General features: G+C 36.8%; 1 protein-coding gene across 2 annotated transcripts; it reads left to right on the forward strand.

Moving 5' to 3' along the window:
- Nucleotides 1-27,127, forward strand: LOC122725434 (damage-control phosphatase ARMT1-like). 2 transcript variants are annotated; one of them, XM_043962549.1, is made up of 5 exons: nucleotides 1-229; nucleotides 6,505-6,610; nucleotides 16,927-17,171; nucleotides 22,028-22,193; nucleotides 24,423-27,127. In XM_043962549.1, exons 1-5 carry the CDS (start codon nucleotides 189-191, stop codon nucleotides 25,188-25,190), a joined length of 1,326 nt encoding a protein of 441 aa, XP_043818484.1. In that variant the 5' UTR covers nucleotides 1-188; the 3' UTR covers nucleotides 25,191-27,127. The 2 variants fall into 2 exon arrangements, with proteins under 2 accessions (XP_043818484.1, XP_043818485.1); XM_043962550.1 differs by lacking the exon at nucleotides 6,505-6,610 and having other exon boundaries at nucleotides 9-229.
- The last annotated feature ends 566 nt before the right edge of the window (nucleotides 27,128-27,693 follow it).

Consider the following 27,693-nt stretch of genomic DNA (forward strand, 5'->3'; position numbering starts at 1 on the left):
GTTTCGTTGAAACCAAACGCGCCGCGTGCCTGTGAGTGGGGAGGAGGCGGCCCTGGAAGCTGCGGGTGTGGTGACGTATTTCCTCGTCACTGACTTTTACTCCTCCCCTTTCCTTCGGAGTGCTCACCTTACTTCCTGTGGCTTCGAGGGAACTGGAAGGAGCTGAGGCCGGAGGCCTGGGAATTGGGATGGACGAGCTTCCGCCGCGGATGACGCCCGAAGAGGAAGGGTTCGTTTAGCTCTCCTCTTTCTTAAGGAGAATATCCTCCTTCCCCCTTCCCTCCCCCTCTCCCCCGGCTCCACAGCCTCTGCGCATAGGGAAGGTCGGGGTCTTGGACCCGAACCTGGGGAAGACGGCGCCAGGGGCGCTGCGCGATGTGAAGCGGCTTCGGGCGTTGGTGAGGTGGGCAGAGAAGGGGGCCCTCTTCTCTGGGGCCCGAGGCGCTCGTTCCCTCTGTCCGCGGCGCGTCGTGGGCGCTTCGATCGGCTGCTCAGGCTCCTCCGCAGAGTGAGACCTCCAGGCTCTTCCCCGGGAAGAGACACCGGGCGCGAGCGGGAGATGCCTTGGAAGCGCGGCTAGAATTTACGGTTGCTCGACTTTGCCCTCCCCTCCCCCCCTTCCTCTATCCTCACATCATTTGTTTTGTATCCGTTATGAAATAAGTCATTGTGGATCTATCACTTAAGTGTAAAAGAAACCTTTTTTTAAACCATTACTTCACATCCTTTCCCTGCCAAACCTCCCCGCCCACTCCTCCATATGCTCTTTTATGACTCGACACCTCTTATTCTTTTTAGGAGGCCTCTTATCTGAAGTTACTCACCCTAGGTGAACTTTTCACCGCTGTTCGTGCGGTGAGCTAAAATTCAGGAGATCTAGGGTCTAGTCCCATTTCTGCCACCCAAGGAGTGTGCTGATAAATGTTTAACGATAGGTTTTAAAGTTTAATCTGCATTTTTAATATTTTTTCCTTTAGTCTAGATAAGAAAACAGCAAACCAAGCCCTGCTTTGTACCGTTTGCCTACGCGCTCACCCTCAAAATTTAGCTGGTACGAGCCTGGCTCCAACACACCACTTGTCATTTCTTGTGTGATTTTGGGCAAGGCACAGCTTCCCAGAATCTCAGTTTGAAGTGCTTCTTTTGAGAAGTTTTCTTTTTCTCCCCCTCATCCCCCCTAGGGTTATAATGTTAAAGCGTTTTAGAGCTGTTTTCTAGTTTTAGGAGACCACTTTTCCCTTAGTGGTATTCCCCTAAGTAGAACTTTGTAAGTTTCTAAGATAAAAGTGCTATGTAGTGAAAGAAAATTAGAGGTAAATATAGAAGAGACCTGGGTTCTAGTTCTGGCTCTAACACCCACATAGCTGCAAGACCTTGGGCAAATCACAACCTAATCAACTTTAGTTTGGATTCTTGCAATAGCCTTCTTCTTAAATCACAGATCCACCATGTCATTCCCCCCAAAAAACAAACGAACTCCAGTGGCTTCCTATGTCTGGGATCAAAAGTAAAATCCTGTTTGGCTTGAAAGCTCTTTATAATCTCCTATTTCCAGGCTCCCCAATTTTTAATCTAACTACAGAACACTTTTCTTTCCCATATTTTCACCTCTCTGGGCTGGACATTTTCTTTTTTTTTTAATTCTTTAAAAAGTTTTTTTTAAAATAAAGGTATTTTATTATTTTCCACTTACATGTAGAAATAATTTTCAACATTTGTTTACATAAGATTTCAAATTTCAAATTCCCCCCCCCTCCCCTAGACAGCAGGTAATCTGATATAGGTTATATATATACAATAGCATCAAACACATTTCTGCATTAGTCATGTTATACAAGGAGAATCAGAGCATAAAGGGAAAACCTCAAAAAAGAAAGAGAACAGCACCGAAAACAAGAAATAGTATGATCTAGTCAGCATCCATATTCCACAGTTCCTTTTTTTCCCCCCTGGATTTGGAGAGCCTTTTCCATCTTTTTTTTTTTTTTTTTTTTGCGGGGCAATGAGGGTCACACAGCTAGTAAGTGTCAACTGTCTGAGGCCAGAATTGTCAAGTGTCTGAGGTAAAATTTGAACTCAGGTCCTCCTGAATCTAAGGCTGGTGCTTTATCCACTGTACCACCTAGCTTCCCCCTGGGCTGGACATTTTTTTCCATGCTGGAATGCTGTCCATTATTACTGCCTAATGTTTTCCCTGGTTTCCCAAGTAAAATCTCATCTTCTGCAGGAAACCTTTCTCAATTTCTCTTAATGTTAGTGCCTTCCCTCTTTTAATGATTTCCTGTCTAGCCTGTATATCTTGTTTGTACGTGTTTGCTTGCTTGTTGTCTTCCTCCTTAGTTTGTGAGCTTGAGGGGTAGGATGGTCTTCTGCCTCTTTTTTGTATCCCCAGCACATAGTTGGTGATTAATAAATACTTATTGATTGACTAACAACCTCTCAGGACTTCAGTTTAAAAATGAGGGGATTAAATTAAATAATTTATGAAGTTCCTTGTGGGAACACAATTTTATATCTGTAAAATAATAATGGTGAATATTTATATAGTGTCTTGAACTTTTGCAAAGCATTTAAGATATATGATTTGATGTTATTTTCTCTGAAAAGTTAGGTCAACCATATGCACTTAATGCATTCATAACTCCTACCTTTTTTTTTTTTGCGGGGCAATGGGGGTTGAGTGACTTGCCCAGGGTCACACAGCTAGTAAGTGTCAAGTGTCTGAGGCTGGATTTGAACTCAGGTACTCCTGAATCCAGGGCCGGTACTTTTATCTACTGTACCGCATAACTCGTAACCTTTTAAAAAAAGTTCCTTAAATTTTTTTTTAAGAACTGTGAAAGAATGAAGATTGAAGAGTATTTGTTTAAACTTAATGGCCAAAATTATCTCAAATTCATTTTCAAAATGTCAGTCATATATGGTACTTTAGTTTTCCCTAATTTTTTTTTGGGGGGGGGGTGAGGCAATTGGGGTTAAGTGACTTGCCCAGGGTCACACAGCTAGTGCCAAGGGTCTGAGGCTGGATTTGAACTCAGGTCCTCCTGAATCCAGGGCCGGTGCTCTATCCACTGTGCCACCTAGCTGCCCCTAGTTTTCCCTAAATTTAACTACAATTTCCTTATGAAATGTTATGTAGTTGTAGACCTATGCCATCTTGTCAGGGAGGCCATTATTATTTGTTCCAACTACTTATTTTACAGAGTGAGGCCCAAGGAAGTTTTGTGACATGACCAAGGTCTTACAGGTAGTTCATGTCTCATTGTCCATCTCTAGTTTTGTAGGTGAAGAAATTGAAGTTAAAAAATTAAAAAGGTTACTTTCTCAAGGTTAAATGGCAGGGTCTTTAAAGTCCACATGCAGTGTTCTCTTCATTGTACTTCACTGTTTCCTTTTCACCAACATGGCCCCATAGTCACATGAAGAAACAGCTTTATCCCAGAAATGTGGCTCCTTTAGAGAAATTATAGTGAGCAGTAGTCACAGCCAAATCTCATAGAACTGTCTTTTTGTTAAGATATTTTGCTATAAAAATTTCATCAGAGACCACTGTCTTAACACTGAAACTATTCCACCTTCTCAAAAAAACACAAAAGTATATGATCTAATCTATTTAATAGAACTAATGAATATTCCTTAGCATTTAAGAACAATGATTCACATGTACATAGTTCTTTAAGGTTAACAGAGCCCTTTCTTTAGGAAAAAACAGTGAGTAATTATTCCATTTTTATGCAGGCTCAGAGGGGTTATTAGTCACTAGCAAGCAACTATTAGATCACATATTTGAACCTGGGTTTCTTGATTCCATATTTGATCTTTTTATGCTACACCCTATGTTTTATATGTAGTTTTTACTAATATATGTACTCTTAAATCCTATTCAAATCATTAAGGAATAAGAATTTTCCTTAACTAGTACCATTTGAGAATACAACATAAATTTTAAAAATGAAATGGAGATAAATTTAAAAGAGTCAGTTGATTTAAACAGTGTTAAACTTGATTTAGTTGAGGAAAAAATGGTTTATTGTCCCTACCTGCCTAAATTGTTTTTGTAGGTTTCCCAGTTTTTCCTGTTTGTTTTCTTATGAATTACTTTTGTTGAAAGTTTATATCAATAAACCATCATTTATTAAGGGCCTACTATATATCAGGAATTTTGATAGACATTGTGGTTACAAAGATAAATATCGAATAGTTCCTGCCCATAACTGACATTTTATCCAGGGGATCCTCTTAAGATCAAATATAAACATTTCTGATTGATACTTGAAAGCCTATCACAACCTAGGCCCAAACCAACTTTACAGTAATAAATTACTCTTTATATACGTCCAGTGTTTTAGTCAGACTGGCCTTTTTGCTGTTCCTTTCATGTTTCATTCCACCTCCCATGCCTTTGCATTGGCTCTCTCCCATGTGTGGAATAGTTTCCATCTGCCTCCACTTAGAAAACAATTTTCCTTCATGTGTCAGCTCAAGCACCACCTTCTTCATGAAGCCTTGCCTGATTGCCCTCTCTTACCTTGTATTTATTTTATCATATAAGCCCCTTGAAGGCAGTAAATTTTTTAATTTCTCTATCCCCCCCACCCCATTTAACACAGTGCTTATCTTTAGTAAATGCTTGTTGATTGATTATACAAATGGATTAAATTCACATATGCTCCATTACTTGGAGATTTTAATGCAAAGGGAAGAAAGTTAAATTTGGAGAGAAAATATATGGGAAAGCATAGTTCAGGAAGAAGGAATGAAAAAGGCAAAAAATTTGTAGATTACTCAGCAGACTCATGCCTCAGTATCATGATGTTCTTCAAGAAAAGAAGTGGTACGTGCTGGTAATGATGGCCAACAAATAACGCTATAAAAACAGAATTTATATATATATATATATACAGAAAAAGAATAATTGATGTGAGAATTATCCTCTCTACAATCAGGTCTTTGACTTATCAGACCCAAGGTTGGAATTAGTAAAGACTAGGATGAGAAAATAATGAGAGGATGTATATATTTGAAGCAGTCCTAAGCCATTTAAATGAGTCCTTGAAAAAAATGGGAAAGGGACAACATAAACGATTCTAAGTCAGATGCTAGAGGTTTAGAGAAAAGGAAGAGGATCTCCAAGGTGAGTAAATAAATGAGTGGCAGATCAGGGAGGGTACTATGACCAGAAAAAGTTTCTGCTGCATAGAGTTTCAGAGTTTTTTCATTGTTGAGTGACTTGAGTAAGGGTTAAAGAGCAAGGGTTTTGAATTTGCAATGGGAGAGGGGCAGCTAGGTGGCGCAGTGGATAGAGCACTGGCCTTGGATTCAGGAGGACCTGAGTTCAAATCTGGCCTCAAACACTTGACACGTACTAGCTGTGTGACCCTGGGCAAGTCACTTAACCCTCATTGCCCTGGAAGGGGGGGGGGGGCAAGAATTTGCAATGGGGAGTAATTGGGATGAGGGATGGTAGAAGATGGAGCAGTCAGCATTGGAGAAAAATACCTGAGAGATTTAGAATCCTTGGGAAAACTGAAAACTAGGTTTCATTTAATGCAAGGAAATAGAAGGAGTGTAAAAGGAAGAGATAAAGCATAAAGGAGAGATTTATAGTGGAATGTGTGAGCCAAAGGGTATAAAGGAAAGAACAAGCAGGAAAAAATAGGGATGTGTTGGCTTTTTTTTGTTTGTTTGTTTTTGTTGGGCAATGAGGGTTAAGTGACTTGCCCAAGGTCACACAGCTAGTTAGTGTCAAGTGTCTGAGGCTGGATTTGAACTCAGGTCTTCCTGAATCCAGGGCCAGTGCTTTATCCACTGTGCCACCTAGCTGCCCCAGTGTGTTGGCTTTTGGGGTAGGACTTTAGGGCTAGCTGAATAGTAATGAAAGTACTAGGGGGCCAGTACATAGGAGAATCAATTTGTTTTTAGGTCAATGTTTCTGGGTAAAATGATTAAGTTTGGGAGGTAGACATGTTGCTCATAAAGAAATGGAAGTACCAAGCAGACAGGTCATTCAAGATTGATTTCTATACACTTACACAATTAACTAAAATATTAATGAGAAAATGATTCTTTTAGATTCTAAACTCTTAAAGCAGGGACATTTGATAAGTGTTTAATGGAATAACTTGAATAGCATTCCAGTAGAGGTCTTACATTTCACTACTAAATCTCAAAATATTATACACTGACATACTAATAATGACAGCAAACAGGTGAAAAGTAGTTGCGAGGAGATGTATTTTGTAAGTGAAGGGATATCAGATTTTTTACTGTTTTTTGTTTGTTTGGTTTGGTTTTTTGGCGGGGCAATGGGGGTTAAGTGACTTGCCCAGGGTCACACAGCTAGTAAGTGTCAAGCATCTGAGGCCAGATTTGAACTCAGGTACTCCTGAATCCAGGGCCAGTGCTTTATCCACTGTGCCACCTAGCTGCCCCTAGATTTATTGCTGTTAATATTTTATTATCATTAAATAACGTACTAGTATGTATTACCTCTCTCTTTTTTAGATCTTTTCCATATCTTAGAATTAAAGACCAAACACCACCGATCCTAACTAAGGCTATCGATGCATTGCATCGACATAAAAGTGAGTTCTTTGAGAAGCATGGAGAGGTAAGGGTTGTATATTTAATAATTATCTTTTGATTGATTAGCCATTAAATAGGAACCTGGTAAATGTTACTAAAACAAGTCTTGACTTCAGTATTTTTTTTTAGTTGGATATAATGATACTGATCTGTTTTTACTAAAAATATTACAAATGATGGTTAGTTCCTAAGATTGTGCTACAAAAGCCTATTTGTCTCATAATTTAGCTGTTTGATAACTCAGTATTGGCCTTAGTTCTGGGTGGTGGGAACATCCTTCTACCTCTTTTTAGTATTTTCTCATTTCCAGTATCTGTCTTCTCAGGCTCCAATTGATTTCATGAGTGAGTAAATATGCTAAGGATCATTGAAGGGAACTTAGGGGTTAGAGAAAACAGTCTTTGAGAGGTTAAGGACTTTCCAGGATCACACAGCTGAAAGATGCTATGGGGATCATCTTCCTACCCCTTCTAATATACTTATTGAAAATCCTAAGTTGGAACTCTGAACACAATTTTTTACCCATAGAAACTCCCAGTGTTTTATGTAAGTTATTATATAGTACCATTAGTATAGTAATTATACAGTGAATGTTTCCTTCTCTTCTCTTCTCTTCTCTTCTCTTCTCTTCTCTTCTCTTCTCTTCTCTTCTCTTCTCTTCTCTTCTCTTCTCTTCTCTTCTCTTCTCTTCTCTTCTCTTCTCTTCTCTTCTCTTCTCTTCTCTTCTCTTCTCTTCTCTTCTCTTCTCTTCTCTTCTCTTCTCTTCTCTTCTCTTCCAGTATTCTTGGTAACTTCATTAGCTCTCATGATCTTATTTATCATCTCTGTGAGGATGACTCCCAAATTGAAAATCCAGCCCTCAGTCTCCCCATAAGCTTCAGTCCTAGACCCTTAATTGCCATTTCAAACCTGATGTCTCAGAGACATCTGAAATTCAGAATTTCTAAAACCCTTCCTCTCCCAAACTTCCTTATTTCTGTTGAATGTACTACCATCCTTCTATTGTCTCAGACTTGTAAACTTAGCATTATCCTGTATTCCTCTCCCCTTAGCCACATGCCCACTGAGTTTCCAAATTTTGCTTTTTTCCCCTAAACGACAACTCTCATATCCAATTTTCTCTCTTTATTTACACAGCTGTCACCCTAATTCAGGTTCAAATCACTTCTCACCTAGAATATTTCAACAGCCTCCTCATTGGTTTTCCTGCCTCGAATTTTCCCCCACTCCAATCAATCATACACATTGCTTGTCAAAGTCATTTTGCTTTCCTTAAGTGTTGTTTTGTCCTGTAAAGAATTAATTGTTATTTGAGGTTTTTATGACCCCATCTTTTGGCTAGAAATTTTTTTAAAAAACCTCACCATGCACACTGGCCTCTGGGGCTCTGCAAACTGCATGGTGCTCCACCCACTGGTTGTAGCCATCGCCACAGCGCTAGCACCTCATGTCATCACCACTCACCGGGGTCTACATGGGCCTGGCAAAATTATAATGATTGGAAGCCTATTGAGGGCAGTCATGTGACTGTCAGAGTGGCCAGCCAATTGGCTGGGGGCTGTCTGGGGTCTGCTGGGAAGAAGGGAGGAGATTTGCCTCAAATAACAATTCTTTACAATCCTTCATTCTTGAAGAGAACAATGACATCAAGAAGGCAATATCTTTTTTTTGTGTGTGTGTGAGGCAATTGGGGTTAAGTGACTTGCCCAGGATCACACAGCTAGTAAGTGTTAAGTGTCTGAGGCCGGATTTGAACTCAGGTACTCCTGACTCCAGGGTCAGTGCTCTATCCACTGCCAAGAAGGCAATGTCTTGACTTGCAAGTGAATTAGATTTAAGTGAGGCTGGGCAGTGCAAGGTTAAGCACCTCACTCCTCCAGAGCCATCTGTGTCCAGTGGCAAGATATAGATCAGTATGACTGGAGATGGCTCTAACTGATAAGTGATCCTTAAGTGATAAGTGATCAAAGGATAAGTAGAGCAGTTTTCAAAGGAAGAAAGCCGGAATATTAACAATCTTGACCATGATCACCTGGTACTTAACTTTTTTTTCCCCTGACTGCTTGCAGTGTTGTGGGGTGGGGGTTTTTTTGTTTTGTTTTTGTTTTGTTTTGGTTGGTTTGTTTATAGTTTTGGTCCTGGAAGCTCTCAGTTCATTTTGGGGTTTCTTTCAGGTGATTGGTGGATTCTATTTTCACTTTGCTCTCTTATTCTAATAATTTTGGGTAGTTTATGATTTCTTGAAATACAATATCCTGTCTCTTTTTTTTGTTAGGCATTTCAGGTAGTCCACAGGTTCTTAAATTCTTTTTCCCTTTATGCTTTCCATTTCAGGGTTTTTGTTTTGTTTTTAAAGATAACCTTCAATTTTTTTCTTCAATTTTAACTTTTTAAAAATTATTTTGTCTCACTGAGACAGTAACTTCTGTTTGCTCCATTCTAATTTTCAAGGCGTCTGTTAATAGGGTAAGCTTTTGTAACCCTTATGCTAGTCTGTCAGTTTTCTTCCTGAGCTTTTCCTCTAAAGTTATCATTTCTTTTCCAGTTCTTTCCTCTAGCACTCTCATTTCATTCATTTTATCATTTTTAAACTCTTGCTTCATTTCTTCTAATAATTATTGTTCAGTTGTTTCAGTCAACGTCCTATTCTTCATGATCCCATTTGGGGTTTTCTAGTCAAAGATACTGGAGTAGTTTGCCATTTATTCTCCTGCTCATTTTACACATGAGGAAAATGAGGCAAATAGGTTTAATTAGGTTACTTGGCAAGGGCTATACAGCTAGTGTTTGGAGTCTATATTGAACTCTAGGCTATGCACCACCAGCTGCCAAAAATACTAATTGACCATGTGGTGATTATAGGTATTTTGGAGTTATTCCATTCTGGGTTTGGTTCTTGGGTATCCATACTGCCAAATTTCTCCTTACTTCCCAAATTGGAACTTATGGTTAACAGGCCAGGTTTTATGCATTTCTGACAGGACTTTTTTGACCTTGTTTGTCCCTGGACTTTTTTGGCCTCATTTGTTCCCACTATTTATTTTTATTTTTTGGCAGGGCAATGGGGGTTAAGTGACTTGCCCAGGATCACACAGCTAGTAAGTGTCAAGTGTCTGAGGCCGGATTTGAACTCAGATATTCCTGAATCCAGGGCCGGTGCTTTATCCACTGCGCCACCTAGCTGCCCCTGTCCCCACTATTTTTGATCTGAGGATATACCCCTTCTTCTGTGTTCTTCAGGGATTACAGGGGTAGTTTGGTATGGGAATGGCCAACTTTAATTGTGCTCTATGCAGTCTGACCTAAGACATGCTGCAAACCACTGCCTTTCTGAACTTTTCCAGGCTCCATTCCTTGGTTTGGTTCTAGGCAAATACATCTGCAGACCTGCCTCTTGAAGTTCATGAAATGGTCGTTGATGTTATGCATGTGCCATTGCCCCATCCCACCCTGTACCCCTAACCCCCTTTCCAGTTAGCTAGCTTGAAGGGCCTATAGGTTCAGAGCAAACCCACTGTCTGCTTATCCTGATGTGAGCTTCTGATCCTTTGCTGCTATAATCCTGGTCTAAGCTGGAGGATGAATCTTCACTTCAACCTGGGGTCAGAGAATCATGAATGCCACCATAAGCCTGTCCCAGTTTTAACCCTGCAGGTCGCTGTCCCCAGTCTTGCTCAGTGCTTACAGTGGTAGCACTATGGCACTTTTTTCTATCCCAGTCATTTTTTGGTAGGCCTACCTTGTCCTCCTAGGCTTAGAAATACAACCCACTGTAGTTTTGCCTTATATTTCCAAACCACTACTTTGTCTCATACTCTTCTTAGATCTTTGTTGGTATGATTGTAAGAGGAATTGGTCTGTATGTTCTCTTATTCCACCATCTTTTCTGATTGGTACCTAATTTCAAGAGATTTCACTTCTCTCATTGAGTCCTTCAGATCTATTTCTTTTGGTTCCTTTTTCAAAGATTATTCTGTCTAGTTCTTAACCTTAAAAACAAAACAGAAAAGCAAACTAGGGCATAAAGGCTACAAACTTGTCACAGTCTTTTTTTTACTCTAATTTAAAATATTTTCCAAGTATATATAAACTTTAATGTCCATTTAAAAAATTTTTTGAGTTCTAAATTTTCTTCATTGAGAAGACAAGCAGTTTGGTATAGGTTATACATGTACAGTCATGTAAAACATATTTCCATATTAATTATTTTGTGAAAGGAAACAAAGACCAAAAATAAAACTAAGAAAAATAAAGAAAGTTTAAAAATATGATTTGATCGGCATTCAGATTACTTCAGTTCTGTCTCTGGAGGTAGATTGCATTTTTCATCATAAGTCCTTTGGAATTGTCTTGGATCATTGTATTGCTGAGAATAGCTAAATCATTCTCAGTTGATCATTGTACAATATTGCTGTTACTGTGTACAATGTTCTTCTAGTCCTATTCACTTTACTTTGTATCAGTTCATGTAAGTCTTTCCAAGTTTTTATGAAATCATCCTGCTCATCATTTCTTAAAGCACAATAGTATTCCATCACAATCATATACCACTATTTGTTTATATACTTCAATTGATGGGCATCCACTCAAATTCCAATTCTTTGCCACCACAAAAAGAAAAACTGCTTTACGTATTTTTGTACATATAAGTCCTTTTCCTTTATATGTATATATGTAAATATATAAAAAACTTTTTGTGATATAGACCTAGTAGTTGCACAGTTTTATAGCCCTTTGGGCATAGGTCCAGATTGCTTTCCAGGATGGTTAGATCAGTTCATGACTCCACCAACAGTGCATTAATGTCCTAATTTCCCCACATCCCTTCCAACATTTATCATTTTCCTTTTCTATCATACTAGCCAATCTTATCAGTATGAGGTGGTACCTCAGAGTTGTTTTAATATGCATTTCTTTAATGAATAATGATTTAGAGCATTTTTTCATATAACTATAGTTTTGATTTCTTTATCTGAAAACTGCCTGTTCATATTCTTTGACTGTTTATCAATTAGGGAATGACTTATATTCTGAAATTTTTTAATAGCAGAAAAGTATTTTATTATTTATTAGTTACATGTAGAGATTGTTTTCAACATCTGTTTTTGTTTTTTGGGGTTTTTTTGCAGGGCAATAAGGGTTAAGTGACTTGCCCACAGAACTAGTAAGTGTCAAGTGTCTGAGGCAGGATTTGAACTCAGGTTCTCATTTATCCACTGCACCAACTAGCTGCCCCATAACATTTATTTTTATAAGATTTCTATTCCAAATTTTTCTCCCTTTCTCCCTTCCCTCCTCCTTCCCCAAGACAGCAAGCAATCTGATGATATAGGCTATATATGTGCAATCACATTAAACATTTTTTGCATTAGTTATGTTGTGAAAGAAGAATCAGAACAAAAGGGGAAAACCTCAAAAAAACCACCCCCCCCCCAAAAAAATAGAAACAGTTTGGTTCAATCTACATCTAGATTCCACAGTTCTATTTTCTGGATGTTGAGAGCATTTTCCCTGATGAGTCCTTTGGAATTATCTTGGATCATTTGTATTGTTGAAAAGAGTTAAGTCTATCACAGTTGATCAACACACAATGTTGCTGATACTGTGTACAGGGTTCTTCTGGTTTTGCTTATTTCACTCAATATCAGTTCATGTAAGTCTTTCCAGGTTTTTCTGAAATCTGCTTGTTCATCGTTTCTTACAGCACAATAGTATTCCATTACATTCATTGTATTCTGAAAATTTGACTTAGTTCTCTATGTTTGAGAAATAAGGCCTTATTAGAGAAACTTGTAAAAAATTTTTCACAGTTGTAGATACCTTCTATCCTATTTTTTTCCCCTGTTTATACTTGTCTCCTTCCTTTCACCCTATCCCTCTTCAAAAGTGTTTTGCTTCTAACCACTGCCTCCCCATATCTGCCCTACCTCTCTTCTCCCCCTGCTCCGTCTCTTGTCTCTTTCCTCTCCTTCTTCCTTGTAGGTCAAGATAAATCCATACCCAACTGAGTGTGTATGTTATTCCCTCTTTGAGCAACTTCTGATGAGAGTAAGGTTCAAGCATTGTCCACTTTTATATACAATAATTTACCCCTTTGTGCGCCTCCCCCCTTTTCTTGGTGCATCTTTCTCATCCTTTAATTATATTTTTTAGATATCCCATTATAGTCATCCCTCTTTCCACCCCTTAATTTTATTTTATTTTTTGGATATCATCCTATCATATTCAACTCACATCCATATCACATCTTTTTGTATATTCCCAACTTCCCTAATAATGCTAAAGTTATTAGGAGTTACAAGTGTCATCTTCCCATGTAGAATGTAAACAGTTTAACCTTTTTGAATCACTGATGATTTATTTCTCTTTCCTCTTTACCTTTTTATTCTTCTCTTGAGTCTTGTATCTGAAAGTTGGATTCTCTGTTCAGCTCTGGTCTTTTCATCAGGAATGCTTGATTTCATCATTATTTCATTAAATGTTAATTTTTCCCTTAAGGGATTATACTCACTTTTGCTTGGTAGATGATTTTTGGTTGTAATCCTAGCTCCTTTGCCCTCTAGAATATTATATTCTAAGCCCTCTGTTAATGTAAAAGCTGCTTGGTGTTATCCTGACTGTGGCTCCACAATACTTGAATTGTTTCTTTCTGGCTGCTTGCAATATTTTCTCCTTGACTTTGGATCTCTGAAATTTGGCTATGATATTCCTAGGAATTTTCATTTTGGGATCTCTTTCAGGAGGTGATTGATAGATTCTTTCAGTTTCTATTTTAGTCTCTGGTTTTAGGGTATCAGGGAAATTTTTCTTGATAATTACTTGAAAGATGATGTCTAGACTTTCTTTGATCATGGCTTTCAGATAGTTCAGTAATTCTTAAATTGTCTCCCCTGGATCTGTTTTCCAGGTAATCTTTTTTTTTGAGATATTTCGCATTTTCTTCTATTTTTTCATTCTTTTGACTTTTATTGTTTCTTGATATCACATGGAATCATTAATTTCCACTTGCTCAAGTCCAGTTTTTAAAGAATTCTTTAGTGAGATTTTATACCTCCTTGTCCATTCGGCCAGTTCTACTTTTTAAGGAGTTCTTCTTTTCATTAAATTTTTGTGCCTTAAAAAAAAAAAATTTGGCCTATTCTGTTTTGTAAGGTGTTAATAATTTGTTTGTTTCTTTTCTGTGCATGTGCCTTCTTTACCAAGCTGTTGAGTCTTATTTCATGATTTTCTTTAATTACTGTCATTTCTTTTCCTAATTTTTCCTCTTCTCTTATTTGATTTTTAAAATTCTTTTTAACCTCTTCCTAGAATTCTTTTTGGGCCTGAGACCAATTCACATTTTTCTTTGATTCTTTGGATGTAGCAGTTTTGATTTTGTTGTCTTCTGAAATTGTGTTTTGATCTTCCCTGTCATCATCGTAACTTTTTGTGGTTAGGCTCTTTTTTTTGTTGTTTAAGTTAAGTTTCTGTGATGGAGGAGGCATTGTCCCAAGTTTCAGGTTTTTCTGTTGCTTTTTTCAGAGCTAGTTTTGTGATTCTGTTAAGTTTTTGGTTCTTCCAAAGTGGAGTAATCTAAGGAGAAGTGTGGTCATTGCTCTCCTGGCCTCTGCTCTAGTCTGTGAGCAATCACAAGTACCCTTTTCTACCCTGGAATGTGACCAGGATCCCTGCTTCCCTGGGGTCATACATTCTAGTGTACTAGTTTTCCTCCTTGCCCTAGGACTGCGACCTAGTACCAAGTATGGGCAATGTAACAGAGTCCTACACCCAGTGCCAGCAAAGGATCCCCTGTGATTTTTTTTTTTTTTTTAGTGAGGCAATTGGGGCTAAGTGACTTTCCCAGGGTCACACAGCTAGTAAGTATTAAGTGTCTGAGGCTGGATTTGAACTCAGGTACTCCTGACTCCAGGGCTGGTGCTCTATCCACTGCGCCACCTAGCTGCCCCTCCCCTGTGATCTTCTGACCAGTTGTCTGACCCTGTTACCGTGTGTAATGATTGGAATGACGCCACCTACTGGAGACTTGCTGTGGAGAGCTCCACCATGAGGAAAATGCCTCAGAGGCATTGTGGCTTTTCCTTGGCGTCAGGAAATGACGTTTGCTCATGGGTGCTGTCTATCAAGTCTACCAGCCAATCAACTGGAGGAGCCTCCTATGGTCTGGGAGGAGACAGGAAGGAGGAAAGGGAGCCTGCGCAGAGAGCGCGGGCCTTTTTGGCTTCCGGACTTGATGGTGGTGGCGGCAGAGGACTTCACAGGAAATTTGAGGAAAGATAGGAATGCCAGGCTGTTAGAATTCTGTTCTCAATCTTTTTCTATTTTCCAATAAACCCTTAAAAACCTAAACTCGTTTTATCAGTGATTTTTAGTCAGTCTCCCCCAAACTGGGGGAACACATTAGAATCCACATTTAGAATCTTAAATTACACAAGTGTATGCACTGAGAGCTCTCAAAGTCTCTACTGATTCAGTTGTCTTCAAGGCCTACTGCTGACCTGCCTGGGGCACAGCCTACAATAAACTGTCTTACACTCTTACCAATGTGAGACAGACCTTTCTCAGTGACCTGACTTGTATTAGGCTACAAAAGTGTTTTAATTCCATCCTTTTTTTGGTTCTGTTGCTCTAGAATTCCTTTTGAGGTATTATTTTAAAGTTGTTTGGAGGGGTATTTGGGAGGGCTCAGGCAAGCTTCTGCCTTTACTCTGACATGTTGGCTCTGTCCCCCAAACTTAATACAATTGTAAAGCATGTTAGCATTTAGTCATCCTTTATTCTTTACTTGAATACAGTTCTAGTTTACCTTTAAGTTAAAGTTGCTCGATCAGTTTACATGTCAAATGCCTTCTCTGGTTCTATATTTCTGATCAGGAGGGAATAAACATTTTTTTAAAAAAATTTTGTGGATGAACCACCTTTTTCCTGACAGATTATAACTTTTTGATACATGGACAATTTGGGGCAGGGGGCAGTTTCCCTTGTCTTTCTTAGTCTTTTCCATTTTGGCCTCTTATTCTTTATCTTTATTGAATAGTCTTTCAAAATTTGAATTTTTTTTTGCTGATAATGTAAATTGCCTCCTCCTGGATAGTTATGAATTCTTTCTTTGATATGGTAGCTGTAGTATTCATCATCTCCATTTCTGAGTTATTTAATTTAGAGTTCTATACTATACTTGAGGCTCCCTCAGTGTGTACTCTGTCTGCTTTATGTTTCTGCTACTTCTGTGTCATTTTCTTGGGTTATTTCCTAGAATGTAATACTCAGATTCTTTGTTTTCTTCGTGTTTTGTTTTGTTTTTCCAGGAGAATGATAGTCCTTTGATTGTCTTGCTAAGTTCTGTACTCTAGTTTTGTTGCTTTGATTTATATAGGTCTTTCCCCAGTGTTACCATTAAAAAAATTTTATTCTTATTCCATCTGTCTTTTTTGTTCTATTTGGACCATTCTGTTCCTCAGAAAATCAATTACTTCTTTGAGCTCTTCCACTGTTCTTTAGATATCTTCCTTTAATAATGTTATAACTTACAGTCTTGGACCTTCCAGATCTTTATATCCCTTGGGGACAACATAGCATAGTGGACCGTGTTGGCCTTGGTGTCAGGAGAACCTGAGTTCGACTCCTGTCTGAGGCAAGTCATTTAATGACTCTAAGCTATGTTTTCCTCATCTGTAGAATGTGGATAATACTCATTTTCCTACCTCATCAAGTTGTTTTGAAGCCAAAATGAAATAATTTATGTAAAATGCTATGTTGAGTTTTAAAAGTTCTATATAAAGACTTATATAAACATATGTTATTATTGTGATTTTAATCTGTCTGAAAGTTTCTACCATATTTTATCCTCTCTTTTAGGAGTGTAAGTTGCTGATAATGTAGTTTTTATTTTCTTACAATGATTTCTCCTTGCTTTCTTTTATTCTATAATATCTGTTCATTGGATTTGGTCCTCTTTTCTGCTTATTTGTACAATATTTTTGTTAATCTTCTGTGATTTATTTCCTTTTGTTCTCTTAATTGTCATATATATCATTATTTGGTGGGGGGGAGGGCAGAGGGGCTGGGTTTTGTACTAAATACACAATTCACCATTGGTTACCACCATCTAGCATTGGGTTTTCCAGAAGTGCATTTATGTATATTTATATGAGACCTGCAAGAATAGGAAGTGATTTGGAATTTTGAAATTCTAGATTGAAACATGCTTCATTCTAAACAGATTTTGGCAGCTGCAATATCCAAGACTCAAAAAGCAATTTTGTTTTTTGATCTTCAAATACCTAAAAGTATAATTTATGATGAATACAATTTGTGAGAGGTACTTTTTATCCTCTTTTCCAGGAAGGTACGGAAGCAGAAAAGAAAGCTATCTCTCTTCTTTCTAAGTTAAGAAATGAACTACAGACTGATAAGCCATTTCTGCCTTTGACTGATAACTGTGTTGATACTGATACATGGAACCAATACCTGGAATATCACCATAGTCTTTTAAATGGAAATAACAAAAAAATAAGCTGGTTTCATTCTCCTTGGTTGTATGTAGAGTGTTACATGTACCGTAGAGTTCATGAAGCATTAATGTTAAGGTAAGTTAATATCTTGTCAAATTCTATGTTATTTAATGTATTTTAGGACTTTTTTTTTTGTTGAGAGGTTGAGTAGTATAGTAGAAAGAGAGCTAACCTTGAAGCCAGTGAATCATGTATTCAAATTCTGCCTCTTAACACATATTGTCTGTGTGACCCTGGGCAAATTAATTTCTCAGTGTTCTCAGTAAATCTTTAAGACCTATAAGTTGCAGAGAAAGTGCTGATCTTCACTGATAGAAGAACTTCCTCATCATAGCAAGGAAATCACAGGTTCATTCCCAAACCATATCTCTTTGCTTTTTAAAACTTCTTAGAGCTATAAGAGCTAGCTAGCTAAAATGTATTAGTGGGACCATACATAAGTTGCAGAAAGGTTTCCACATTTCTTAAAAGTTATGTTATAAATATGTTAGAATTGTGCTAGGTTTCACTGAAGTGCATATACTTCCTTTAGATTGTACCTGACGTTCCATTTTAAAATCTTTGGAAAATTGATGGCTTTGTTTATTTTATATTAAAGTTTTATTTTCGTACAAAGTCCAAATTCATAGCTTTTGGTCAAATGTTGTTTCAAGACTTAGTGTATAGACACAATCTGACCTTTAATTAAGAAATATAAAAAGCAAAACAGGGTAAATTTTCTAAGAGTAAAAAACAGGTAACATTTCAGCATTTGTTTCATAAAAGAAAACATCAGACCAGTATATCACTGTGTCTGTCATTTTTGTTATACTGTCTAAAATTCAGCCAGTCCTCCCTCCCCCCAAAATGCTATAAGTCATGACATCTTTCACATTTGTTCATTTTTCCCATTCTCGGCACCCTGTTTCAGACTCTCCTCCTGCTTCCATTGTCTTTACCCTTCTTTTTTTTTGGTGAGGCAATGTCCAGGGTCACACAGCTAGTAAGTGTCAAGTGTCTGAGGTCGGATTTGAACTCAGGTCCTCCTGATTCCAGGGCCGGTGCTCTATCCACTGTGCCACCTAGCTGCCCCCTGTCTTTACCCTTCTAATGCATCTGTATGCCTTCCCAGAAAAATGTCCCTTGGAGATTCTGGCTAATCACTCCTTTGGTCACTTGTCTTAGTGACTGCTGTTGCCTTCTGAATAAAATTTTTTTGCTTACCCTTCATGTTCCTCCCCACAACCTGCCACTGTAGCCAAACTGGACATCTTGCTGAGCTCTTCTCTGTGCCTTTGCCTTAGGCTATTGCTATGGTTTGGAATGTCCTCTTCTTTCAATGTTGCCTGCTTCCCATATTGTAAAGATCAATTTGGTTTTGATTTCCTTTATCCTCATGCTTAATTAACATTGCATGTTGTTTAATAACTATTGTATTTAAGTCATAATGTTTATTTTAGCTGTGTTGGTGTATTATCTCTCTACTAAAATACAAGTTACTTGAAAGCAGGGAGTGTAAATTATTTATATGTTGTGTCTCTCCTACTGCCAAGCATGGTATTCTGCATATAGCAGGCCCATAATAAGTAAACAAATACAGCATTTATGTAATAATTTAAGGTTTACAAAGTGCTTTACATATAATCTTATTTGCTTCTCATAACAACTCTGTGAGGTAATTTTTTTTTTACAGATGAAAAAACTGAGGCAGGATTTGAACTCAGGTCTTCCTGGTTCCAAGCCCAACACTATCCACTATACCACCTTGTTGATTCAGTGACACTTAGGTCTCATATCTAACTATTTTTCCCATACAGCTAATTCTAATTCCTGCCTTTGATGTTTGAATTTCTTCTTTTTCTGTTGTTAATGTGTTTTTATCCATGAACTTAAAAGAATGTAGATGTTGAATGGAGTCTGCTCTTTTCCTTTATTATTGAATTGTTGCTATAATTCGTTTGTTCTTTAGCTGACAGTGTAACTCGTCAAGCCATTCTATAACTGCTAGTATAGTTATATTATCATGTCATAATTGACATGATGATCTACAATGCTGAGTGAATGTGTAAAAAAAAATTTTAAGGAATCTTATGTTTGTGGGGACCAATTTTTAATTGGGGAGTGCTATCTAAGTGGCTCACCACAATATTGGGGCAAGGAAGGAGACCGGCAGCCTCCCTCAAAACAGAACAAGATTTATTGTAACAAGAACGAACTTTAAAAAAAAAACCACAAACAGGATCAGTAGGATCAAGGGAAAGGAAATAAAATGGGGAAAGGGAAATTATAATACCTGAAAAAATACCACCGCCCAGGAATCAGCTGAAAATACGCAGCAGAACGCCTGTAGCTTTCCAGCTTCCACCTAGAATGCCCAATTCTCCTCCCCCAAACCTAGAAACACCTCACACAGTCCCAGCCAATGGGATGGCCGCTCTGACAGTCACACGACTGCCCTCACTAGGCTTCCAATCATTATAATTTTGCCAGGCCCATGTAGGCATCTGATGATGTAAGGTGCCAGAGCCCTGGCAATGGCTACAACCAGTGGGTGGAGCACTGTGCGGTTTGTGGAGCCCCAGGCCAGTGCGCACCGAGGCATAAAAACCTCAAATAACAATTAATTCTTTACATGTTATTAATTCAGGGTTCTTTGATGGAATGAACTAAAGAATTTATGGATTTCTCTCTATATTTCAGTCTAGGGTTATGGTAATTATATAAATATTGCCAAATGGCCCATTGGTTTCTCTTTTTTCCAAATTGGGTTTAAGTTAAGAAATTCTGTAGGAAAGAGCCTTAAGGACAGTTACCAGGGAGACTATTAATTTATAGCAGTTGCTTTAATTTCTGTTACCAACACAAAGATGTTAATGATGAACCTTAGTGTAAAAGAAACTATAACATAGCCTATGGTACTGGATACTCTTCCCTGATGGTTGGGAGTATAGGCTCTGAAGGAATTCTTTCTTTGGGGACAGTATAGTTAATGAAAATATATGTAGGAGGTCAAAGGTCTTAGATACACTTATTTATATTTTGGCTCAAGATCATTCAGAGAATAAAACCACTATCTTTTAGCCTTTCTGTAAGTCCTAATGGCCCAATATTAATCATATAATAGTTACTTATCTGTAAATCAGAGGTAAGAATGAAAAGTTTAGTCATTTATGACATTTAATGTAAGAATTGTACTTTTCAGACACTGAAAAGTGACAGTAGAATGAAGTTATTTTGAATTATATAGGAATTATAATGGTTGTTTATTTTTGTATAAAAACAGTGAAACTCAAGTTTATTCTTAATATGAGGTGTGACTATAAATTAAGGAGGCTGATTTTTAAACAGAGTAGAAGTTAAACATGTAAATGGATGTTTTTCTTCAGTCACATTGGGAATTAATATACTTATTCCAATCATACTGTTATCTCCAAAAACATTGTAGAATTCCTCTTTTGGAATTGCCTTCAGAACCAGCTTATGAGCCATACAAGAAAGGTCTCATTATCTTATGGTCATACCTCATTTTAGAATCAAGATGGTATTCCTTAGTTCGATCCAACCCGCCTTATTTACCAGACGTGGCTCCAAAGGACTTTGGCAGTTTCCAAAAATTAAATCTACCATCAAAAGATGAAGATTTGCCACCATTGAAAATATCCAAAAGACTGTGTCACAGGCTCTGAAGAAAGTACCAAAAGAGGAAGTCCAAAAATATTCTCAGCAATGATAACATCGTTGGAATAAGTATATTTTCTCCTAATTTGACTCCTTTCAAGGGGAAAATACTCATTTGGATGTACAAATTCTGGTAGGTGTGTTTTTAAAAATCAGTCATGTTATTTTCTTGTCACAACTTATACACCATAAATTTTCAATTTCTCACCTGGATATGAAGGGGTAGGGATAATATGGATAATCTGGAATAGAAGATAATCCCCAAATCTTTTGGACTTCAATTTAAATTGTGTCATCATGTTTTTTCTTCAGATTTTGCTTCCTGTTTATTTTCTTTGTTAACATTATTTTATTTCTCCATATTCTGTTAATATGTACTGGCCAGTCAAAAGAATGAGATAGGCCAGGAAAATAACTGATGTCAAGTATGGGGATGAGGAGATGGGAGGAGAGGGGATGGGAATTTAAATTGTCTGAAGATAACCTGCACATAGGTAATCAAAACGTGACCGTATAATGAAGTTAAGGCAGCTTTTGGACAAGGGGATAGAGTGCTGCATTTGGACTCAGGAAGATCTGAGTTTAAATACCCAGTGGAAGACTTACTAGTTTTCTGACCCTAGGCAAGTCTTTCTTCTTTAGTGTCCTCATTGGCAAAATGGGGATAATAATTGGTGCTTACTTCACTGGGTTGTTGTGAGGATAAATAGGAAGAACATATTTAAAATGCTTTGGGGGCAGCTAGGTGGTGCAGTGGATAGAGCACTGGCCCTGGATCCAGGAGGACCTGAGTTCAAATCTGGCCTCAGACACTTGACACTTACTAGCTGTGTGTGTGTGACCCTGGGCAAGTCACTTAACCCCAATTGCCTCCCCCCCCCCCCAATTAAATAAATAATTAAAAAATAAAGTGCTTTGGAAACCTTTAAAGGGCTGTATAAATGATTGTTGTTATTTTCTTAAGACAGTAGCTTTTCCTACTCCCTTGTACTTCCTGACTTTTGAAGTTTTCATCAGAAGGAGAACTTGGCAAATAGGAAAAAATACCAAATTAGTCAATATTGTAAAATACTGTATATTGGGAAAGGGCTATGATATGTCAGAATGAGTTTTTAGGATTATAGAAGATTTCAGTTTTCAAGAAGCTTTATGCTTCTCAGCCTTTGCCATGTTTTGAGATTTGGCTATTTAATTGCTAAGATGATATTAACAACTATTTGAAATCTAGCATTGTGATTATTTTTACACTTCCTGTTTCTTTTGTCCCATTTTAGTTCACCAATAAGTTATTTTGATGTATTTAAAGAATCAAAACACCAGAATTTCTTTGAATCACAAGAAGCTATTAAGAGTTTATGTAATTACCTACAAGAGTTAAAAAAAGGGATGGAAAACCTAGATGAAAATCAACTGAAAGATGAGTTTTTTAAACTTTTGCAGGTAAATGTTAGTCTTTTTCTCTTTCTGTGTGTGTGTGTGTGTGTGTGTGTGTGTGTGTGTAATACTGTATAAAAAGTTAATTTTTTTTACATATATTTCTTTAAATTTGTCAAGTCATTTAAGGCTAATCTTACATACTTGCAGTAGATTTTTAAAATGATAATGTTATTAAAGTAACAAAATTCATTTTAATGCTTGGAAATGGATTTTTAGGTCAATTTAGACTTTTTCTCCTTTTGTTAGAGATCCTTGCTAGCTAGTAGCATAGAAAACCATCTGCCTTAATACTTTATGTATAAGTAAAGCTTCAGCAGTGAGCCAATTCATTAGATGTTTCCTCGACTGTGAAACACTATACCTTTTTTATATTTCTTTGCTTCTCATTCCCCTTTTCTCACTTAAAACACTCTTAAATGTTATTAGTACTGTTCTTCTGAGAACAATTTAGTGTGTTCTGATTCATTTGGCTAGAGAATGGGTTTAGGAGTCAAGAAGTTAAAAAAAACTGAAAGCACAGACTATTTGGAGGAGGAACCAGATAATCAGGAGGCAAAATATAAAAGGTATGAATATGAAGCATACTACTTTTTCAAATCAAAATTTATTGAGCATCTTCCTTATCTCAACCATTGAAATACTTTCTAATATTGATAAATGAATTTTGTGGGCATTAATTGACTTAATATCATTATTGCATGCAAAAAAAGGGAAAAGGATCTATTTATACAAAAATATTTATAGCAGCTCTTTTTGTTAAGAATTACATTTCTTGGGGCAGCTAGGTGGTACAGTGGATAAAGCACCAACCCTGGATTCAGGAGCACCTGAGTTCAAATCGGGCCTCAGACACTTGACACTTACTAGCTGTGTGACCCTGGGCAAGTCACTTAACCCTCACTGTCCCACAAAAACAAACAAACAAAAAACAACAACAACCCCCCCAAAAAGAATTACACTTCTTGTTTCTTTTGTCCCATTTTAGTTCCCCAATTAGTTACTTTGATGTATTTAAAGAATCAAAAGACCAGGCTAAGGTTTGGCCTTAGCCTTAGCTAAAGCTAAGAATTGGAAATTGGCTGGATGCCCATCAATTGGGGAATGGCTAAACAAGCTATGGTAGATGATTGTAATGGAATATTATTGTTCTCTAAGAAAGGACAAGTAGGATGATTTCAGAAAAACCTGGAAAGACTGACATGAACTGATGGAAAGTGATATGAACAGAACCAGGAGAATGTTGTACACAGGAATAGCAGTATTGTTCAGTGAAGAACTATGAATGACTTAGCTATTCTCAGCAATACAATGATCTAAGACAATCCAAAAGGACTAATAATGAAGCATACTATCTGCCACCAGAGAAAAAACTGATATTGTTTGAATAAAGACTGAAGCATGCTATTTTTCACTTTCATTCTTTTTCTTTTATTCAAGTCTTCTTGTACAAAATGACTAATATGGAAATGTTTTACATGATTGCACATGTATAACCTATATCCGTTTGCTTACCATCTTAGGGAGGGAGGAGATGAAGGGAGGGATAGAATTTGGAACTCAAAACTCAAAAACCGCCACTAATGTTTAAAAATGGTTTTAACATGTAATTGGAGGTAAAATAAAATATATATTGAAAAAAAAAGAATATCAGTCTTGGCAGAATACATTTTACATTTATCCTGGAGTTCATTTTCCATTTTTACCATCTCAGATTAATGTGCATATATGTATATGGGAATATAGATAGATAGATAGATAGATAGATACACAATTTCTTCAGTAGATCTGTAATCTCATCTGTGAGTATTCTTTCCACCAGTGCAGATTATAACCTAGCTCTATATTGTTATCAAGTGTGATTCTTACTCATATCTTCCCACAAATCCGCTGTAGAGGAGGCTTCCACCCTTCTCTTATCCTTTAGTTTGTACTTGGTTGGGTTCCTCTTTTATCCCTTACTTTTGTTAGATGAATTTTTTCACTTTCAAGTAATTTGTTTTTCCAGTTTCAAAAAAATTGGTTCAAAAGTGAAAAAACCCATCAAACTAAATATTATCTATGCTATATAGCAAAATGATTTTTCATGTAAAGCTTATTTAATATCACCTTTGAGTTGTAAAGGGAAAGTTTAAAATGGAAATTACACTGGTTTTTGCCACTCAAGATGTAGCTTTTGAAGTATTTCAATTGTTTATGGATAATGAACACTGATTATTTTGTACTTTTTTTCAGATTATGTTATGGGGAAATAAGTGTGATCTGGCAATTTCACCTGATCAGAGCGTCCCTCAAACATCTAGTCCACTAGCCTCTTTGGAAGACCTGAAACCTTTTATTGTAGTGAATAATACAGACTACCTTTGGTCACTACTTATAAAGAGAAAGAAAATGAGTCAGGAGACATTTTCTGCTACTAGAGTGGATTTTATTATGGATAATGCAGGGTTTGAACTTGTTGCAGATTTGGTAATGGCAGACTTCCTGTTAGCCTCTAAGTTGGTTACTGAGATCCACTTCCATGGAAAAAGTATTCCCTGGTTTGTTTCAGATACTAATAAAAATGACATGGATTGGTTGATTAAACAATTAAAAGCTGCTAATATCAAGTGCATGTCCGAGTGTGGGGTTAACTGGGAGCACTATCTTAAGCATACATGGATTTACCAAGATCATATGTTTTGGACTCTTCCTCATGAGTATTGTACTATGGCTCAGGTTGCTCCTGACTTGTATGCTGAACTACAGAAGTCAAATTTAATTCTGTTCAAAGGTGATCTGAACTATAGGAAATTAGTAGCAGACAGAAAATGGGAGTTTACAGTTCCATTTCATCAGGCTTTGAATGGCTTCCATCCTGCACCTCTCTGCAGTTTAAGAACAGTAAAAACTGGAGTTCAAGTTGGTCTGGAACCTGGGCAAGGGGAACAGCTTGCCCTTTCTGACCCTAATTGGATGACCAGTGGAAAATATGGTATATTTCAATTTGATGGGTCAGTTTGATTTGGGCTTTTAAAACCTTTGAAGAGGAGCTTTAGCCTGCACACTTCCTCCCCAGGAAAGTAATTTTGAAATTTAATTACTTTGAGAATTTTTGGGTTTCCTTTTGAAAGCTTAACCCTTTCAGTAGCAGTTGTCCTTATTATGTACTGATGTTGCTGATTAAGGGTCTTTAAGTTTAGCTGCTCTGGGAGTCTTAAAGACATTTAATATCTCGTTATTCATTGCAGTTTTATATCTATCATCCAACATTTCAAGTGGTTTGAAGAAGCTACTGAGATAAATTTATGTAAAAAGTGTATTTATAATTAATTATACGTATATTTCTATTTAATTTTTGCCATTTAAAAATAGTGAACTACATGATATATAATATTTTGAGAAATATTAAATTTATTTAACTTAATTTTGTACTGCTGCAACACAAGTCATATGGTGGCAAAAATTCTAATTTATTTACCCTTAGGGTGAATTTCTTAAAACTAATGTTTGAACCACATGGAAGTAGAAAATTAGCTTGAGATTTTTAATAATTCAGAGGAATTCCCTTTTGTACTTGATTTTTTTTTAATGATAGTAGCCTGCATTCATAGGCATTCTGCATTCCTATAACATATTTACTTTTTTGAATGGTTTGTTAAATTACAAAAACCAAGAAAATATTAAACAGACTGAAAGGATGTTGTATTATTGAAGAATGCGATATCTTCTTCATGCTTATGAATTATATCCATAGAAATTAAAAGATATTCTGATCAAATTGTCTTTAGAAATGAACAAATTCCTTTTCTGGAATTTTATGTATTAACCTGCTTGGGAAAATTTAGACTTTGCCCCTGACTGAAAAAGCATTTATTTCTCATACTTTGAATTTGGAAGGATGTCTTTCCACCAAGGGCCAGCTTTGAACTTGAATTTTTATCTTTACCACCTTGGTTTGAAAATATACATATATAACTGAATATGTTTTCTGGGGCTTTGCTAATAAAATAAAAGTGCATTCAAATTCCATTTGGTTTTGTTTTCCATCCCAGAATTAAAAATAGACAATTAAAAGCCCAATCAGTACAATTAAGTAATGCATCAATAACACAAAAGCAGGCCTTATACAATTCAGTTTACACATGAGATTGTTTTTCAAAGCTTCCTACTTGGCTGAAAAAAAAGTTTGGTAGTACAATGTATATATAAAATAACAGCTAATTTATTTCTATATATAGTTTCATTAATTCTTTTCAAAGATAAATTATTCTGTACATAGAAAGTTGAAGTATCAACAAATATGAGGTTATTCACAGCACATTGTAGTGGGATAAAAGCATTTATATGGACTACTCAAGTAGTGTGCTGGCTCTTGTGTTGATATTACATTTTGTTAGACAATAAAACAATAGCTATTAACAATTTTGTCAAATGAAATGCAATACTCATAATGAACTTGAAAACTGAAGTTTTCACTTCACAAACTTTTCAGTTCAAGTTTTCTAAGTTTCCCAATTTTTAAGTACTATGGGGTTAAATTGCTGTAATAAAATTTGCATTTGAAAAAAATTTTGAGCATTTTCTTGTATTGTTCCTAAATTATGTAGCATGTAGCATGAATCTTGGTTCTTTTAAAAATATTTGATTGATGTACTTTTTTTTTCCACACTATGTTTTCCCACTAATTCTATCCTGCTTCAGTTGGCACCCACTTTTGTCAATATAGTCTAGCAAAACAAATCAATACAATGGATATTATCTGGCTATACCTTATTCTGTATCTCTTTTTATCAGAGAGGCATGCTTCATGAACATCAGTCTTCTGAAGTCAAGATTTGACACTTGCTTTAAAAATGTTTTTAAAACTCGACAAGCATGATTTTTACATTTTAAAAAAATCCCAGAAAAAGGATTGTATGTGAATCTGTGACTATTAATACAGTTTGGGAATGTATCAACACTGTCTTTGTCTGTTTCCCTTCTGAATTTCTCGCTTCTATGTATGTTTTATTGACAGCCTTTTATATCACTATCACCAACCTTCCCCGTATTCTTCTCTGTAACACCCACCCTTCCAACTCCTCCCCTTGCGCCAGTCCTTTCATAATAAATACATTTAGTGAAGCAAAACAAATACATATCTTGGTTAGGTCTGTAAACACGTTTTATTCTATAACTAGTCCAGTGAAATTTAAAATTTGGGGGTATGCTTGATATGTGTATAATCACCTTAAAATTACATGTATTTACCACTACAATAATTGTATGCATTTGAAAACAAATTAGACAAAAGATTTAAAAATCTCAAGTTTATTGATTAGGGAATGTACTTTAGGAAATCCACTGGCAACTGTGTGGGGAGTAGATTAGAGTGGGGAAGAGTAGGAGAAGTTATGAGGGGCTAACTTGGAGTAGCGGCTATGTGAGAGGGGGCACCTGACTGGGTATGTGAATATAATGTGAGGGAAAGTGTGAGGTCAAAGATGACAGGTTATGAGAACCTGAGTGCTGGAAGGATGGTGGT

Source organism: Dromiciops gliroides, chromosome 4 (genome assembly GCF_019393635.1).
Source record: "Dromiciops gliroides isolate mDroGli1 chromosome 4, mDroGli1.pri, whole genome shotgun sequence".
In the NCBI taxonomy this organism is placed as follows: domain Eukaryota; kingdom Metazoa; phylum Chordata; class Mammalia; order Microbiotheria; family Microbiotheriidae; genus Dromiciops; species Dromiciops gliroides.